Raw genomic sequence first — 19,509 nt, 5'->3', positions numbered from 1 at the left:
GTGAGTAGACACGGCGGTTGTTCACGCCCTTCCCACACAACTAGAACATTGCCATTACAGTTGTAATGTTTTCATTTCATTTTCATTCGTTTCCTCTTCTTCGGTTGTGGGTGGTTGGAGGAGGAGAGGGTGTGTGTGTGTGTGGGTGCCTGTTTATGTTGACATTTTAAAGCATTAATGGATTTTCGGTAAGTATTTTTCCATTTCAGCGATAAGACAGCAGCAGCAGGCGAATGCCACCCACATTCGTCGTCCTCCTGCACAGGAGATAATGACATCTTGGGGTGATGAGTGCCACTCGGAGTTACAGTTAAGCGGAATACATTTGCTTGTAGATTCCTCTTAATGTTGGCTCTTTTTTTCGTTTGCAAAGTTGTTATTTATGAATTTTAATTTGCGCGGACGTGTGTGTGCGTGTGGCAATAAAACGTGCAGTTTCTTTATTATACCCTCCACCATTCTATGGAGGGTATATTAACTTGATCATTCCGTTTGTAACTCCTCGAAATATTCATAATAGACCTTACAAAGTATATATATTTTGGATCAGCGTAAAATTCTAAGACGATCTAGCGATTTCCGTCTGTCTGTCCGTCTGTCTGTTGTAATCACGCTATCTATCGAACGAATTGAGATAGAAGGCTAAAATTTTGCATACAAAAAATTATTTGCAAAATTTACTACTTAACCTGCCAAGGTTAAGTTCGTAAATGGGCCATGTCGGATCACGTTTTCGTATAGCCCCCATATAACGGTATCTCCAAATATTCGGAATTTTGATGATTTCAATAACATTCTTCACCGGACTCGTTTCAAATTTCGAATTTAAAGTTCGTAATGAGTACTACAGCCTATGACAAAAATTGTTGTATGCAGGTCCAAGTCCTCGTATAGCCCCCATATAACGGTACCTCACGATATTCGGTATTTTATGATTTTAGCAACATTATTCACCGGAATCATTTCAAATTTCGTACTGGAAGATGCTAATGGGTGCTACAGCCTATGCCAAAAATTTTTGTATGCAGGTCCAAGTCTTCGTATAGCCCCCATAAAACGGTACCTCCCAATATTCGGTATTTTGATGATTTCAGCAACATTATTCGCCGGAATTGTTTCAAATTTGGTGTTTGAAGTTTGTTATGGGTACTACCGCCTAAGACAGAAAATTGTCCGTGCAGGTCCACGTCTTCGGTACCTGCTGATACTCCATATTTTCATGATTATTGCGATATTATTCACCGTAATTGTAACAAATTTCGTATTTGAAGTTCGTAATGGGCACTACAGCCTATGGCAAACAATTTCGTATACAGGTCCATGTTTTCGTATATTCCCAATATAACGGTTTTCATTTAAGTGGTAGTTTTCGGATTTGTTTTTTTTTTTTTTTTGAAATTTTTCAATTTCCTTCGACATGGTGGAGGGTATTAAAAGTTCGACCCAGCCAAACTTAGCTTCTTGTTTACTTGTTTTTGGTATGGCTTGTTTCTTTGTTTATTCGTAGCTTCCTGACTTCTCTGACTTGCTTGCCATCTTGGCTCACAGGTGACTTACTCTAGATATTATCAGTTTTACAGTCAAGCAAAAACATTCGAAATTATCAATTCTCAATTGTTTGTAGGACATAACTGTTCTCAATACAACTATTGTAGCGTGGTTCCACTGTATATTTAAATCCCAAACTTGATATGCTATTCCTTTATTCTCACAGTGGAAACGAAAACGATGACAATAATGCCGATGACGATGATGATATACATATACAAGCATGATGAGCAAAAGAACAACCGATTTACGAGGAAAATGACAAAAACGGAAATCTGAGCTTTAACTTGAAACAAAAACAACTTATATGGTGTTTTTTCTTCCGTTTTTTTTTTACTTTTTTGTATAAATAATGGGTTTACATACCGTTTTGTCTCTTAGCATTCCGACCCGACAATTCAGCACTGCTTCCGTATAGAGATGGGCTGTTGTTATGCTATTGTCACCCGAGGTCGTCGAGTTGAGTGGCTCTTCGAAGAATGGCCCCCAGTGCTGTTCGTGATGATGGCGGTTGCGAAAAATGCGTGGTCGCTCTGTTTCCGACACCAGTGACGACTTTGACGAAGAGCCTAGTCTAAAATTGCCACTAATGCTGGACGAAGATGACGCCGCCACAGCAGGACTTCCCATGCTGGTGGGAATATGGCTAATGGCGACACCACTGGCTCTATAGCCTTCGCCTGCAACAGCCACACTATCGCCAGCCATCTCACTACCCACATCCCCACCTCCTCCGCCAGTGAGAGCAGCATCTGTAAAGAACAATGGAATGAAGAAATATTAATGACATCAACAGCATCAAGTTAAAGAAACAAAACCAGCTGCCAGAAGTGTGTCAAACGCCAAAACACAACGACCAAACGCTGGGCCAGACGCAAGAGAAATGAACTGTTATTATTTCAAATGCTCCATAAAAATGCTAATATAAAGCCAAGATATTAAAACAAATATGCTTCAGTCTCCATCTCCATTGTCCTGTGTGTACATATTTCTCTTTTTTTTTTCTACTTAATACCCGCTCTTGGTAGGAAGCTTAGAGAATTTATTTTCCATCCTCTTCGCCTTGTGTTTGCTCTAGTTTATGCTTAGGTTTATCTGATAAAAGTGGATTATTGTGGATATTAAATGCTAGAGTTTAGCATTTTTGCTCATGCACCAGTGGCGTTTTATTTTAAAAACTTGGCTATTTACTTAACATATTACTTTGCATTTAACATTTAAATGTTTATTTCATTATTAACTTTTCACTTGGAATAAAAACAGCAACAACTAAAAAAACGATTTAAGTAAGGTCAGTCAGTTTTTGCGCACCTTACCAAGGGCGACAGAAATTTTAAACTCATATTTGGATTAACAATTTTGAAAAATTTCAGCAAAATTGTTTACATTGCCTTGGAATTTGAAATGGCAAATCACAGCCAACTCAGTGAGAAACTATGGAGAAATATTTTAAATTTTGCCATAGTCAAACCCATTTGTTTGTAAGAGAAAGAAACGAGGTAGAAACGAGGTAGATCCAGAGAAAGAAACGAGGTAGATCCATAGTTCCTTTTGGCGATATCACCAAGGACGAACCCTATCTATCAAATTAGGCCTGAAAAAAAGTATGCCCAATTTGATCGAAATCGGTTCAGATATAGCTATAGCTCCCATGTATATTGTTCAACCGATTTTTATTTTTGTCCTCTGCAGCCGTAATATGCACTCTGTAAGAACAATATTTGGGGATATATACCAAATTCAGCTCAGAAATAACTTTACTAAATTTTATCGAAATCGCGACAGATTTGGATATAGCTCCCATGTTATATCATTATCCGATTTCAAGTTAATTGTGTACCAAATGGGCAATACAAGCCCCAATTGCAAAGATACAAATTCTTCAGCAAATTTAGTACTTTGAACTTAAATTATAATTATAATCATAGCTTGTATGATTTAATTATCCCATAAAAACTTTTAATTGTTATGTGAAGCTCTACTAAAAATGCAAAGTGGTGGAGGGTATTATAAAGTCGGCCCCACCTGACTTTAAGACTTCATTTACTGGTTTTTACTTTTTATTTTTCATACAGACCAAGTCCAAACTTGGAACATATTAGTATTTAGAAAGGCTAAGGTAGTCTTGGACCAGCGACGTAACTACAAATTCAGTTCAAACCTATTTCATGGAGCAAAAAAACAAGTAAAAATATGTTAAGTCCATGGGGATCGGAATTGATTATTGTGTTGGGGTGAATAAAGTCTTAAAAATGGAGTAAAGTCGATGGTACCAGTTTCCTGCCAAAGTGGGTTTCAAAGTGTCAAATACCACATAAAAAGATCTGGCTAACATCACCCAAATACCAAATATTCGGAGGTGTGATAAAAGAAATAACAGGCACAGCCGTCTTCTGTCACAGAGAACAGGGCCCATTACAAGCTCCGATTACATACCCATTTTTTAACGATTCCCACGAAAATGTGATTAAAATTATCAGTATACCCAATATGAGGAAGTACTGAAACATGAGGAGCTATAGCAAAATGTGAACCTATACCTGCAATGATCTGCCGCAGGAGGTAGAACTCATCACGAACCCTAAGTATCGAATTTCGGAATATATGGAACTATAAGAACAGATGGATCTGTATATACAATGTTCAGCCATAGAAGAAGTAACGAATTTTTAACAATTGTATTAAATAATGGGATCTAAGTCGTCAAAATGCCGAATATCGGGAACTACCGTTATATAAGAAAAACGTGGACCTATATAGACAATGTTTTGCCACAAGAGGAGGAACCCATTATAAAATCTATGAATAGAATTATAAACAATTCAGTTTAAAAATGTGGTCTAAATACCTGAAATACCGAATATCGGGAGGTACAGTTACATGGGGATTATAAGGAAATGTGGAGTTATATACACAATGCTTTGCTACATGAGGTATAACCCGTTAAAGCTATAAGTACATCATTTTAAACAATTCTGTTAGAAAATATTATCTGGATCTTCAAAATATCGAATATCGGAGGGTACAGTTATATGGGGGCTAACATGAGCATTTCGCGTTACAAACGGAATGACAAAGTTAATATAACCTTCATAGTCATAGGCAAAGTTAATATAACCATTTCGCCCCGTTTGCGTTCGTCCTGAATTTGTTCACCCCTTCTCGTAGCAACATCTCAAAAAAGCAACATTTAGAATACCAAAAACTTTCATCAAATGTGAAGTCAGCTTACAATTCTCTTCAAACTTCACACATCCCACATACAATTATGTATCGTGTTCAGATTAATTCATACAAATTTTGACCACGACTGCGTCTCAAATGGTTTATTCGCTTAGTCCAATTTTGGTATACTCTTTCCAAAATTTCGGTCGTTATCTCACGAATAAATGCTTCAATGTTGTCTCCCAATGTGTCAATCGAAGCGGGCTCATTTGAATATCTATAGGCTTTAACATGGGCCGACAAAAATTTGCTCAAGTCCTTAAACCGCACGATCTAGGCGGTCAATATAATCATTCCACGTACTAAAGACAGAAATGAATACATACATGAATACAGAATTGCGAGTACCAAAATACTAAAATTATGATTTTGAAATAAATCAAGGCTGCAACATTTAAATAAAAATCCGTCTAATCAAGCTTTAAAGTGTCAACGTTCTTTTATGCTTGAGATACGTCTACGAAAAATGGCTCGTGCGCTGAACATATCGCAATATTCCATTCGGCAAATATTAAAAAATGAGCTCGAAATTTCAAAAAGTGCACGAACTTACACCACAACAGTAAGAAAATAGACTCAAAAGAGGTAAAGAATTGCTTCGCTTGGCCGAAAGTGGTGAACTGCCGAATTCGGTTTTCTCCGATGAGAAAATATTCGTTGTCCAGACAAACAAAATGATCTTGTTTTCTTGCAAAGAGGTCAGCTGAAAATGTGCACCTTCGGTTGGCCACCAGAACTCAAGCGCCGGCCATGGTGATGGCGTGGGCCGCCATAACAGCCGATGGTCGTTCTCCGCTCGTATTAATCGACCATGGCATCAGAATAAATGCCGAACATTGTCACGAATATATTCTGGAGGGTGTATTAAAGCCTTGGGCACACAATCATTTTGGCCGCAGACCTTGGACATTCCAAGAGGACTCATCAGCATCGCACTCAGCACGCGGTATTCAAGAATGGTTACAAAATGAGGTTCCTCGCTTCCAGCGCACATCCGGATCCGTTGGACTATTGTGTCTGCAGTATTTTGGAAAGCAAGTTTGGCACTAAAAAATATCAAAGTGTCAATCACCTCACGTTCGGTCAGCGTGTGACACATTTATTGGGCGTTTGAAGACCATTATTCGTTCCAAAGGTGACAAATTCGAACAAATCTAAACTTTTTTTGCTCTCATTCAATTTAAAAAAAAATGTAAAAATTATGGCGTTTGACTTATCCTGCATGGAGGGTATATTAAGTTTGTCATTCTGTTTGTAACACTTAGTATTATCCATACTTATATTCTTGATCATGGCCGTTTGTCTGCCCGTCTGGGGAAATCCCTTTAGCTTGAAATAGGTTAAAAATATAGGTTAATAATATATTTCCCAGATGTTTTTTTAATGGCTGTAGAACTGTCAATGTACTTCCTCCTATGACAGAAAATTACATATGATGGTACACGTCTTCGTACAGTCCCTTATAATAGTACCTTCTGATTATATTATCGCAATGAACACCGTATTCTCTGGCATATAATTGACTTCACTATAACAGTACCACCCGATATTCAGTATTTTAATATTTTTAGGGTCATTTTTTACGGAATTTTAAGCAAGCTAAATATCCTTCAATTGGTTAAGGGTATTTTAATTTCAGCCGTGCCAAACTAAGCTCATTTTCCGGATCATTGTCCGAAATTATATCATTCAGTGCCGATTGTGACTGCAGCCCTTTGCTCAGCAGTTCGTTCGCCCCCAGTGATTAGTATTTTCCTTCTGATTCATCTGATCTAAAACTGCAAATAATGCTGGTCTACTTGATTCATAGCTGTTAATATAATTTTCTATTTAAGTTCGTGTATCATCGATTGCACATTAATTTTCTGATTTTTGCTGGTGTACCATAGAGTTACGATTTGTTGTTATTTTGAGGTTACTATGATGTAATGCAAAGAGTCCACTCCGACTTTTGTATTTTTCAATACCAAAAAGTTGATTAATTAACTAATCGAGAGAAGAGTTGTGGATCACAATTAAATAAAATTTAAAAATATAAATTTCTATTACATAATTGATTCAATATACGCATTTAAATTGAATTCCAGTATTGATATCTTAAAATAAATCTTACCGACAATTGTTCCTATTTCATCTCATACAGGCAGTTATCAACAAACCGTCCCTTATTTTAATTAGCCATAATTATTTTGCACGTTTAAATAGAAATTAAACCGAATTACATAATTACCGGTCTACTTCCCTACAAAACAATTATGACTTTCCCTTTGACATTCGGCCCTCAAATTACCGTAAGGATATTTCATTTATTTGTTTTTGTTTGGGTTTTTTTTTTATGAATTGCGGCCATAAAACTTTCCTATTACAAGCATAATTATTTGTCGACGGTGAGCGGTGAACGTGTCTTGTATGCGAATAAGTGTCAGCCCTCGTGGAAAATGCTAAGGAAATGTTGCGGAAAATAGTTCTTAATCCATAAAACCAGTCGACAATTAAAGTTAACAACTTCTTTGGCCGGGTAAGTGACTCATTAACATTTGTCGTGAGTGTGCAGCGGCTTAATCAGGTGATTTAAGAAATTGTGACCTTATTTTCTATGTTCTTCTATTTGGACAAAATTTATGTATGTCATTTGTGGAAATAGCTTCAAGTAGGTTAGGTATTCCTTAAAAATTATGATCCATGGTGGTGTCTATACGACATGGACCTACATAGGCTTTGTTTGTCATAAGTCATTACCATATTCAAATTCGAAACTTGAAATAATGTCGCTAAAATCATCAAAATACCGAATATCGGAAGGTACCGTTATATGGCGGCTATAAGAAAACGAGGACCTACATGGCCCATTTACAAACTTAACCTGCCTACTGGAAAAATAAACATGTGTTTAAAATTTTAGTCTTTTATCTCAATTCGTTCGAAAGATAGCGTGATTATAACAGACAGACAGACAGATGGACATGGCTAAATCGTCTTAGAATTTTACGCTGATCAAGAATATATATACTTTCTTAGACCCAACTAAAATCATTATTTCGATGAGTTACAAACGGAATGACAAAATGAATGGAGGGTATATATAGTATGGCGGAGGGTATAAAATGTGAAGTAATTGAGTGTCTGACTTAACGATCAACGCTCAGACGAAAGGCTGAAGTTAGTTTGATATTTAATCAAGGTTGAGGAGTAGAGTCGATGTAAGGAGGTAGTTTTGGAAGTGTATACTCATGTATACGAAAAGTACTAAACGGTACTAAATTTGGTACAATTGGAATTCGGAGGAATGGATGAAGCTGGAATCCTGAAATGAATGATGAATAAATGAACATTACTGGCAGAGTATAGCATTGGTATACGGAGGAAGTTTCGAAATCTGTACTTATGTGCACGATACTAAACTGTACTAAATTTTGAACAATTTGGATTTGGGTAAATCAATAGAGCTGGAATTCTGAAATTTAAATAACAATTTAAATTTAGATTTAGATTACAGTCAAGGTTTGGGATTGGGATATGGAGATCTTTTTGGAAACACCTACTTATCTATACTAAAATGTACTAAATTTGGTACAATTTGGATTTGGGCGAACTAATAGAGTGGAATCCTAAAATTTGGAATTAAAATTTCTGTTGGAGTGTAGGATTGGGATATAAAGGAAGTTTTCGAAATTTGTACTTTTATGTACGAAAGGTACAAAATTTGGTATTACGTAAACGGATACTGCTAGAAATCTGAAATTTGGCATTAGGATCACTTTTTGTGTGTAGGGTTGAGATTTAGAGGTGGTTCTGGAAATAAGTATTAAAAAGTACTAAATGGTACTAAATTTGGTTTTTGTGTATGGGATTGAGTTGGAAGTCTAAAACTGGGCACTAAGATCACCTATTATGCCGTTTTGTTGATACTTGGCGGGGGATTTGGAAATACATACCTAAAAGTAGGAAAAGTACTAAATAGTACTAACTTTGGTATTTGGGGGAAGGAATAGAGCTGGAACTCTGAAATTTGCAGTGAGAATCCTTGATGTTGTGTAGTAAAGACGAACTAAAGGGTTTTTCGAAATTCGAACAATAAGTGTACTACAAGTACTAAAATGCAATAAATTTGGTAACATTTGAAATTAGGTAAACGAATAGTTGTAAAAACTTCAAATGTGGTATGAAAATCAATTCGTGAAAATATGAAAAGTACTATATATTTGAAATTTGGTGAACAGATAGTGCTTGAAATCTGAAATTTGGCATTAGAGATGGTTTCGTAAATCTGTTCTACAATGCAATACAACAAAATGCAGGTCATTTATTATCCGATTGAGATAAAATTTTCCGAAAAATATTTGTTTGACTCAAGGAAGAACCCTGTTGAAAATGGTGATAATCGGATCATTTAGATATAGCTCTTCAACCGATTTTGTTGCACCAAATGGCCGATATCAGTCCAAATGACCTGAATGTTGGCAAATCCAACCGAATGCAGTCCGGAAGCAAGTATATGAAATCAGTTCAGATATAGCTATAGCTCCCATTTATATGTTTCATCGGATTTGGTGTTTAAGTCCCTCGGAAATACATTTGACAAATTTTATCGAAATTGGCTAAGATCGCACAAGGAATCTTGGTACGAAAATGTCCATTTACGTTTCTTTGCGATGCAAACTTTCAAAACGCCGGTGCACGTGTCTTCTTTTCTTAGCTCTACCTTATAATCTGCCGGATTTTCCCCGTAATCATATGTTTTGTGTTGCAGTAAAAATACGAATTGGAGAAAAGTTTATGATCAAACGTAAGCACCCTGTCATATTCCATCACACATTATTTCCGTTTGCATTTCGTTCCTGTAACGTAAATTTAAACAATTTTGTTAAATTCAATCGCTTTAACAATCACCTGCAACATTTGGAATTCTCAATTTCGTAATTATTCGATTGCAAACTTTTGGTCATGTTTTCCATGAATAAAGTTCCGGATGCAATTTTATGCTTGATGGAGCCAATCCCATTAAAATTGGAGAATTAAAAAGTAACGTAACACAGAATCGCACTCGCTTTTAATGAAGTCATGTCAACCAACCATGCATAAGGTAACCGACCGAATAGTCAGTCAGTCAGCAGCAGCAGCCAGGATGGCAGGAAGAATGGAAAGACCTGTTTAAATTGATGCGGCTAACCACACTGCTGCTCAGCAGATGCAAACGAACCATTGATTTTGAAATTATTGTTAGGGCGCATACCGCTCGCTGTTGTAAATCTCCAGCTGGAGGCCAAGGCGGCATAGGAAGCCATGTTGCCGAAAATGCATTCAATGCTGATGCTAATTATTGGAAAACTTAATTAAGCCCTGGGATGTACATTCCTCAAGTTTGAACTTTTAATGTTATTGCTACATTCGTTTCGAAATCTAATTTGGTTGTTGTGCTCTGTAACAAGGGTCTCACATGGAATTGCATTCGATTTCAGGGTGTATTTGTTTTCCCACTCTCCAACCCGAGCGGAAGGGGATTCAAACAGCATTAGAGCAAAAAACATCAAGAATAGCAGAAGCTACTTCAGCAGCACAATCCTAACATTTTATTATGTTCTAATACGTCTAGTTGGTAAGCACTACCTTTCTCCTCGACATCGTCGATGGAAACGACATTTGCCACAGATTGTGTTTGGCAACACAAATGTCGAAGGATAAGCAGCACTTGAAAGCAACGAAGAAAATAAAATTGAGAAAATAACAAAAAGCAATTTTATACTTGATTTCATCCGCAACGAACAACAAAAAGTGATTGCAAAAATTCGAAAATAGGTGAATGTGGTTTGTTGTTTCAATGTTTCAAGCTGCCGGATAAATAAGCCACACAGCACCGCACAAAGTAAGGTGGTGGAGGAGCAAAAACCAGCAGATATTAAGTGAAACATCAGCAGGTTAGCAGTAAAGCAGTCAACGTCTAGACCAAGGACGCTTTAAAGCAAGATTTTAAGTAAAAGTAGAAGCGAGAGAGAGAGAGAGCAATGCCATAGGACATGTAGCATTAAGTTATTCAATATTCTATTGGAAGATTATGTATTTCAATTTAAAGCCCAACAATATTGCACAGCTTCGAATGGCATTAAGATGTTAATAAGAGATTTACTAAATTTATAGTCACCGATGGGGACAAGTCAATTAACGAACGTAATTTTATGTAGAATATTTCTTCTTTGGATACCCTCAACTTAAAATGGAATTTTATGAAATTTTCAGGTATTAAATTGTAAAAATCCGGGGAAAATTAAACAAAAATATTAAGGAATATTTTCGGGTTTTTTTCGGAATATTGATGCAAAAATATTTTGGAATACAATGGAAATAGGGACTTCGTTGGTGACTTATGGTAAAATTTTATGAAGAATATTTCTGTCTTGGACGCCATCCTTTTAAAATGATGATTTGTTGGAGATTTGTGCACAACTCACCCAAAGTACGGCTTTGATCCTAACATGTATATTAATAATAACTAAATTTACAGTTCGGCGGGCCGACTATATGATACTCTACATCACCTTGCATTTTTAGTAGAGCCGTTTATATTAGGAACTTTTGTGAAGTAGATCATACCAACTAAGAACCTCTTTTTTAATTTCAGATCAAAATAAGCGAAAGCAGGGTGATGTTGCCCGAATGTTGCTCTGTGGTATTTTGGCCCATTCACGGCGAAGCGATTGCTTGATGTGAGCGACACTTTGATATTTTTAGTGCCAACCATGCTTTCCAAAATACTCCAGACACAATAGTCCAACGGACTGGTACCTGGAGATTTTGGTGGCCATGGCTTAACCCCAGCTCATTTTTCAATATCTGCCGAATGGAATATTGCGATATGTTCAGCTCACCAGCCATTTTTCGACCACTGCGATGCGGGCTTCGATCAAGTCGCTTTTTTACTTTTCGAACTATTTCTACTGATGTTGCTGTTTTCTTCCGTATACTTCCTTGACGTCGGGCTACGCTACCAGTATTACGGTAACGAGTGATGGTACGAGACACAAAATATTTATTCACATTTAAATGCTGGAGTGCTCTAACGATAGCCACTTTTGATTTTCCAGTCAAATATAAAGAAATCACACTATTATGCTTGAGTTCTATCACGAATAACTTTTTTCTGGAAAATTCTCACCAAAATGCTTTTATACGCTTTTAAGCACTTTAATGAGCTGTCACTTGAATAATTTTAACAGCTGTCGGACGAGTGGTTTAGAAATGACATCAGTCTGAAGTTGGTTGCTGTTTTTTCATCTCACCCTGTATATTGACTTGCGTTATTGTTATTCAAACTTCTCACACCGTTATGGGGGACCTAAGAGCCTGACATGACCTTCCGATTACTTTCTGTATTTTATAAGAGATTTGTGATAAATTTTAAAAAATGTTCCAATGAGCGCGATATATCAGACACGGTGAAACGAAGTATTACACTTCATCTAACACTGGAAAGTTTTTGGAATGGACAAAATTCGAAAGAAAACCGAAAATTTCTTTGAAGTATATAATTATTCAACATTTTGACCCTTTGTTGGGAAGGTACCAAAAGGAGAGAATCAATTTATTCCACCTTCACACCAGATCTTGTGTTAGTGGAACTATTTTAGTGTGTGAAGCTAAGAATGAATCGGAAGCTCATTTCGCATTTAAAGAGAGTTTAGGTTATTTTTTTACTCTTTGTTGGGAAGGTATCAGAATGAGTGCTTCTATATATTCCATCTTCACACCAAATACTGTTTGAGTAGATATATTAAGGTGTGACGAGTTTGAAAGAAGTCGGATGCTCATTCGAGTTTCGAGTGGATATTCAAAATGGTGAACTGTTGCAGAGGGGGTACCAGAAACAGTGAATAAATATATATCATATTCCCACCAGATCTTGTCAATGAAAGTATTGTGATGTATAAAATAAGGCAAGAGACAATCAGATCCATATTTTGCATTAAATGAGAGACATTATTATTCAAAATTTTGACCCTTTGCGGGGAGGTGCCAAAAGGAGTCGTCCTATATATTCCATATTCACATCGGGTCTTGTTTTAGTAGAAATAATGTGAAATTTTAAGAAAATCGGATACTCAATACGTATTTAAAACTCGGTTTGGTTATTCAAAATTTTGACCCTTTGTGGGTGAGGTACCAGAAGGAATGGTCCGATCACTACCATCTTTATAACAAAACTTGTAGTTATAGAAATATTGAGATGCACTAAACTGAATGAAATCGGACAATAATTTCGCGTTTTATGAGCTTCATGTTTATTCAAAATTTTGATCCTTTTTGGGAGAGATACCAAAAGGAGAGGACCGATATATCTCCATCTTCGCACCAGACCTTAGGTTAATAAAAATATTCTGATATGTGTAATTTGAAGACAATCGGACTCTTACATCATATTTTGTAAGAGTTAGAATTATTTAAAATTTTGACCCTTTGTGGGGGAGGTACTTGATGGAGAGTGCCGATATTAACAATTTTCGCACCTGACCTAGCACTGATGCAAATATAAGGATTTGCAAAGGTGGAGCAAAATCGAATTATTCTTTCTATTTCTGTGCATTAAATAGTTGTTTGAAAATTACGACCTTTTGTGGTGGAGGTATCAGAAGGAGTGGACCGATATTGTCCAGTTTTTTAGTTTTATGGTTTGTGGAGGAGGCTATGGAAGTAGTGTGCCGATGTAGCAAGCTCCCTTAAAGAATTATTATGTCATTATTATGTACCTTCCAACAGACGGTACAAGATTGTCAAGATTGTCTCCAAATGTCTTGACACGGATTTGGGACCAAAAATTTAATTTCCGTCTTATTTTCGTGTGGCCCTTTTGAGTAGAAAAACTATAAACTCGTTCGTTTTAGTTCGTATTTTCATTCTTTGGAATTTGTTGTTATAGAATTTTTTTCAAATTTATTTAATGTATTTCATCTCTTCCCCATTGAAAGCTTTAAATATATTTATATTCCCTTGCACATAAAATATTAACGTTCCTTGCTCTCTCTCTCCCACTCTTTTATTTCTGACAATAAATTTCAGGTTTATGATGTAAATGCAACCGGACTACATTAAATAACTGCTAACATTTATTCCATCAGCTTTAATGTAGTTCGTGTTATTTCAGCTTTCGCCGGCTAACTCTGGCATAGTTTCAGTTATCGCTTGACATGCACTTTATGCTGGGGAAATTGCCATCACTTCCATTCCCCCCATCATTTATCCATGACTGACACTTACCTGAATTTGTCCAATGATTTTTAGAAAATGTAGAATCAAGTGGAAATTGTTGCTGCTGTTGTTGTAGATGCTGCTGGTGCTTTGCACTGTTTGTCGTACTGGTGTAACTGCCGGCAGTGCTGCTGCCACTGTGAGTTTTTGTGCTCCTCATAAAATTTTTGAACGATGGCAATGCACTGGAACTGAGTCCCATGGCAGTGGGGCTGGTCTGGCGAGTGCTGCCAGTGAATTTTGAATGCATGCCATATCCAGTGGTCCGGTGGTGTTGGGTTGTGTGCGGCAACAAATGGACTGTGGGCGTTGTTATTGTGGGACTGAGGGGGTGTGTGCTACTGCTAATGCTGTTTTTGAGATTGCTCATAATTCTGGACGTCTTCGTGTTATGAAAACCGGATGATGTTGTTGATATTAATGTAGGATATGCTGCTGCTGCTGCCGTTTGAGATGACGATGACGACGACGACAATGACGGCGAAAAGGCTGAAGGCTGTAATGAAGTGGCCAAGGATGTGGAGAATGATGGTAATGAAGACATTTGTGTACCACCGGCTCCTTCAAATGATGATGACGACGACGACGACGGCAACGAGGACGAGGCAAATGTTGTACGTGTCGTATCGAAAGCATTGAATTGGAAACTCTCTACAAATGCCACAGTTGCTCCACCAACTGCTGTTGTCTGGCTTTGTGGTAGGGCCACTGCTACGGCCGTAACTCTTTTGTTAGTTTATCTGGCCATTCAAAGTAAACCAAAATCGTGGCATTTCGATGAAAAGAACGAAGGCAATGCAAAAAGAGGGGAAAAAAAACACAGAGGAAGAGAAGAAAGAAAACATGTAATGCAATTAGAGAATAAAATTCAGCTTAATAAATGTGGAGCAATAATTTTAAGTATGACGACCAATGTTGTAAAGGGCATTTCAGGATGGGGTGAGGGAATTTATATATTTTTGAAATTGCAAATCCAGAAAAAAAGCTCTTATGTTTGGGTTCAATTATGACAGAATACGTGTCAAAATTGGACAAATATCATTATGTAACATTGTAATTGCCATGTAATCAAAGGAAACTAAAGATTGGCACATGTCAGTCTTTTGTCAATAGGCTGATCAAGTTCGAATATGGGCTATGTCGGTCCACAATACCATATAATGTTACCCCCCGATATTCGGCATTTTAATGATTTTAGCCACATTTTTCGATGGAATTATCTGAACTTCTACACAAGGAGTTCTTTCTAAGTGCTTTACTCCCTGGACGAGATTTGTCTATATAGGTCCATGATATCGTATATTTGATGATTGTAGACACATTTTTCAATAGAGTTGTCTGAAAATCTACACAAAGTGTTTCTTCTGAGTACTCTACGTCTTTATAGGTCCATACAATGGCACCCTCCGATATTCGGTATTATTATGATTTTAGTGACAGTATTCACCGCATTTTTTTTAATTTCCTATATGAAGTTCGTAATGGGTACTGCAACCTATGATGGAAAATTTCTATGCAGGTCCATCACTTTGTATAGCTCAAATATAATTGTTTTCATTTGACCGGCATTTTTCGGCGGATTTTTTTTTTAATATTTCGTGTTGCTTCTCATTGGTAGAGGGTAAAAAAAGGTTCGGCCGCCCAAACTTTTTTACTTTTTTTAATTCGTACGAGAACGGTACGAAAAAGAAAAAGAAAGCTAGAACTCTTTGGTATTTGATATAAAGGTCACTGATGAAGAGTATGGTGGGAACGGATGAACCTGGAATCCTGAAATTTGAAATTAATATTACTGCAGGAGTGTAGGATTGGCAGATGGAGGTAGTTTTCGAAAGTTGCACTTATGTGTACGAAAAGTTATAAATGGTACTAAATTTGGTACAATTTTGATTTCGGTGAACCGATAAAGCTGGAATGCTGAAATTTGGAAGTAAGAGTAAGAAGGAAGGAAGAAGAGTACTATTGCATTGTAGGACTAAGGTATCTAGGCAGTTTTGGAAATTGGTACCAATGTGTACATAATTGTACTAAATTTGGTACAATTTTAAATTTAGGAGAACCGATAGAGTTGAAACCCCGAAATTGCGAAATCAAATAACTTTTGTATAGGGGGATTGGGGTATATAGAAAATTTTGGAAAATCGTACTTATATGTACTAAATTTGGTATAATTTATATTTTGCGAGAGCCGGAGAATAAGAATTTTGAATAAGATTTATATTGGATTGTATGATGTAGGTAGTGTGTACTTATGTGTACTAAATTTGGTACAATTAAAATATTGGTAGAAGCAAAAGAGATGGAATCTTGAAAATCGGAAATTTGATTTCTATTGGATGATTGTATGATGTAGGTAGTTATGGAAATGTGTTCTTATGTGTGGCAAGTGGTTCCTGAAATTTGGAAATACAATTGCTGTCGGAGTGTGGGATTGGGATATGGAGGCAGTTTTGGAAATTTGTACTTATATGTACTCATCTTTACTACATTATTTACAATTTTGATTTGGGTGATCCAATAGAGCTGGTATCCTAAAATTTGGAAATAGAATTACTTTAGTATAACGTAAGTTTGGGAATTGGTATTGGTATAAAGAGGTGTTTTGATTTGTGTACTAAATGTAAAAACTGTACAAAATAGTACTAAATTCAGCACAATTTGGTTTTGGTATTTGGGTATATGCTGGTGGGTTTGGAAATGCGTTTTGCAAGCGTATGAAATGTACTAAATGGGACTAAATTTGGTACATCCGAAATTCGGCATTAAGTCAGTATTAGTATGTAGCGTTGTGATTTGGAGGTAGTTTCGGAAATAACATACGATCTAAAAATTAATTATTTGTATTCAATTTGATATTTGAGTAAGGGATTGAGTTGAAAATAATGGGAGTGGATTTGAAAATACCTACCAAAAAGGTTCGAAAATACTAAATAGTATTAACTTTGGTGTTGGGGCAGTATAGAGCTGCAAATATGAAATTTAGTGTTGTGTAAATAGAGAAACTACCGCGTGTTTTCAAATTCTAACAATACGTGCACCAAAAGTTCTAAAATTTACTAAATTTAGTACCAATTGGAATTATGTGAACGTATAGAGGTAAGATCTTGAAATGTGGTATGAGAATCAATGCTGGGAACTGCAGTTGTTAAGGGAGGTTGTTATGGAATGTGTGTAAGCACGTAAGTGTAAGATCGGCACAAAATGATACTGAATTTGGGACAATTCCGTTTTGGGTAAAAGGAAGAAGCTATTAATTTGATATGTTGGAATTGCGATCACTGCTAGTGGGTAGCGTTGAGATAAAGAGTTGGGGTTGGAAATGTGTTCAGTATTGTAAGAAAGGTAGTAAATGGAACAGGTATTGCTTGAAATCTTAAACTTTATATAAGGGTCACTGTTAGTGTAATGGATGGAGATTTGGAGGTGGTTTTGGAAATACGTACGAAAAATTACTTAATTTGGTATTTGGCTGTGGATCGAGTTGAAAGTCTAACGTTTTCCATTAGGTTCACCTTTTGTGCGGTTTGGCAAATATATATTGGGGGGTTTCGGAAATAAGCATTAAAAAGTGAAATTTATTATAGAAAGTGGCTGATCTGTAAAGCGTACAATATTTTAACGAAAAGTACTAAACTGTTCTAAATTTGGTATATAGACTTAGAAAAGTGTTAGAACTGTACATTTCGCTGTTGAGATCAGTGTGATATATAGTTTTATTAACAAATAAAGAAAAATACAAATCTACGTAGTTTATGTACCTATTTACTGGACAGAAATGTGCTATTTTCTAAACACGTATGAATTTACCTTATGCGAGGTTAGTATTTTGAGATTTATTGAAATTAATCGTTTAATTTATAACAAGAAATTAAGTACTAGGGTGCTTATTTCATACCTTTTATTTGGTATAAAAAATCACACATAAATTCACTTAATATAAATTCCTTCCTCCGCATACGAAGTAGCCGGAATTCGCTAGTTTATGTATATAGAGTTAGTTTCAGAATCGATACCCTTTTAAGCTTCTATTTGTTTGATGGAAAACTAAATATACAAATCTTAAAATATTTCTGTCTCTATTTTCCATCACCCTACTTTGAAAACACCCTCTATTTGACGTGTCATAAGAATTTAAATAAAAAATGAACATCGTAACAATTCTTGTTAAAATTATTAGACTGTGGTTGAATGCTGGAGTGCCTCGGACTGTGAATGTGTTTGGCTGGTTGGCTATTGGCAAAATTTCTGTCCGCCTTTGTTGCTGTTGTTGTTGTTGTTGTATGGGATTTTGTTCTATATCTGCCAATCTCGTTTTTCTTTTCCACACACCAAAAAAAAAGTTAATATAAAATTGAGGCGATTAGTATAACAGGGTTTATTGCAGCGTATAATTTCGGAATCAGCTGAGGCGAAAGAGAACAACAACATTTGATTATTAAATATTTCCTAAGGATGTTTTTTGTGGTCGTTGTTGTTGTTGCTGTATTGCTGCAATTAAGCTTTAGCACAATGTTGATGAAAGTTTGAGTTGTACGCAAAAAATTTGACCAACTTTAATCCATGCATACTTGGAGTGTCAGAATTAAAAATTTAAATCAATATTAAGTTTTTTTCTAACAAAATGGATTATTTATTGGAATTCAGTTTTTGCTAATTCTTGGAAAGAATTATAAAATGAAATTACTACGTTTTTTGAGCCAGAGTATGCAAAAAAAAAAAAAAAAATCTGTGCCGTAATGGGGGTGATCATGTTCACATTATATTAGAGCCTTGGAAACGGAAGAAAATTAATTCTTATGTAAGGCATATTTTCATTCTATTTTCAGCTGGTATCGTGAAATTTGGCATTAGAGTCACTTTTCATGCAAAAGTGTTCAATAAACCAGAGTTTTAAAATATCGACCAAACTTCACTAAATATTCAACAGATCGCCGGGTTAAAATAAATATAGGGTAAGGATAGGTATCAATTTTCGACACTTCGTTTTAAATGGCTAAAATACAAACTAAAATGCACTAAACAAAATAGTATTGATCAATGCCGGAGAGAAATTGTACGAAGAAAGTACAAACAAGTAAAAAAGCGGTAAGTTCGGCCGGGCCGAACTTTGAATACCCGCCACCATTTGGAACGAATAAAATTCTGTTAAAATCTTAAAAATACCGAATGTAACTGTCATATTAGGGTCTATACGACGACATGGACCTGCATACGTAACATTTGTCAAAAGCCATTACAATAATGAAATGCGAAACTTAAAAAAAATCGAATATCGGGAGGTACCGTTATATGGGGGCTCAACATGTACCTGCATAGACAATTTCCTGTCTTGGGCTGTACTATCTTTTACGAACTTCAAATACCAAATTTGAAACAATTCCGTTGAATAAATTCGCTAAAATCAACAAAATACCGAATATAGGGAGGTACAGTTATATGGGGGCTATACGAAGACGTGGACCTACATGGCCCATTTTCAATACCAAAAGTCCTGCAGAC

The 19,509-nt window shown here is 36.1% G+C and overlaps 1 protein-coding gene across 1 annotated transcript in view; it reads right to left on the bottom strand.

Annotated features, from left to right (window-relative positions):
* Nucleotides 1–19,509, bottom strand: part of LOC131804361 (mucin-3A-like) — a 221,148-nt gene that overhangs the window by 193,478 nt on the left and 8,161 nt on the right. Inside the window, exons 2-3 of the mRNA XM_059127193.1 lie at nt 14,020–14,735; nt 1,915–2,300 (exon numbers count right to left, since the gene is read on the bottom strand). Coding sequence (XP_058983176.1) covers nt 1,915–2,300; nt 14,020–14,735 — 1,102 coding nt within the window. The remainder of the gene's footprint in view (nt 1–1,914; nt 2,301–14,019; nt 14,736–19,509) is intronic.

This window comes from Musca domestica, unplaced genomic scaffold, assembly GCF_030504385.1.
Source record: "Musca domestica strain aabys unplaced genomic scaffold, Musca_domestica.polishedcontigs.V.1.1 43, whole genome shotgun sequence".
Classification (NCBI taxonomy): Eukaryota; Metazoa; Arthropoda; class Insecta; order Diptera; family Muscidae; genus Musca; species Musca domestica.
This window is presented reverse-complemented; position numbering and strand designations above follow the sequence as displayed.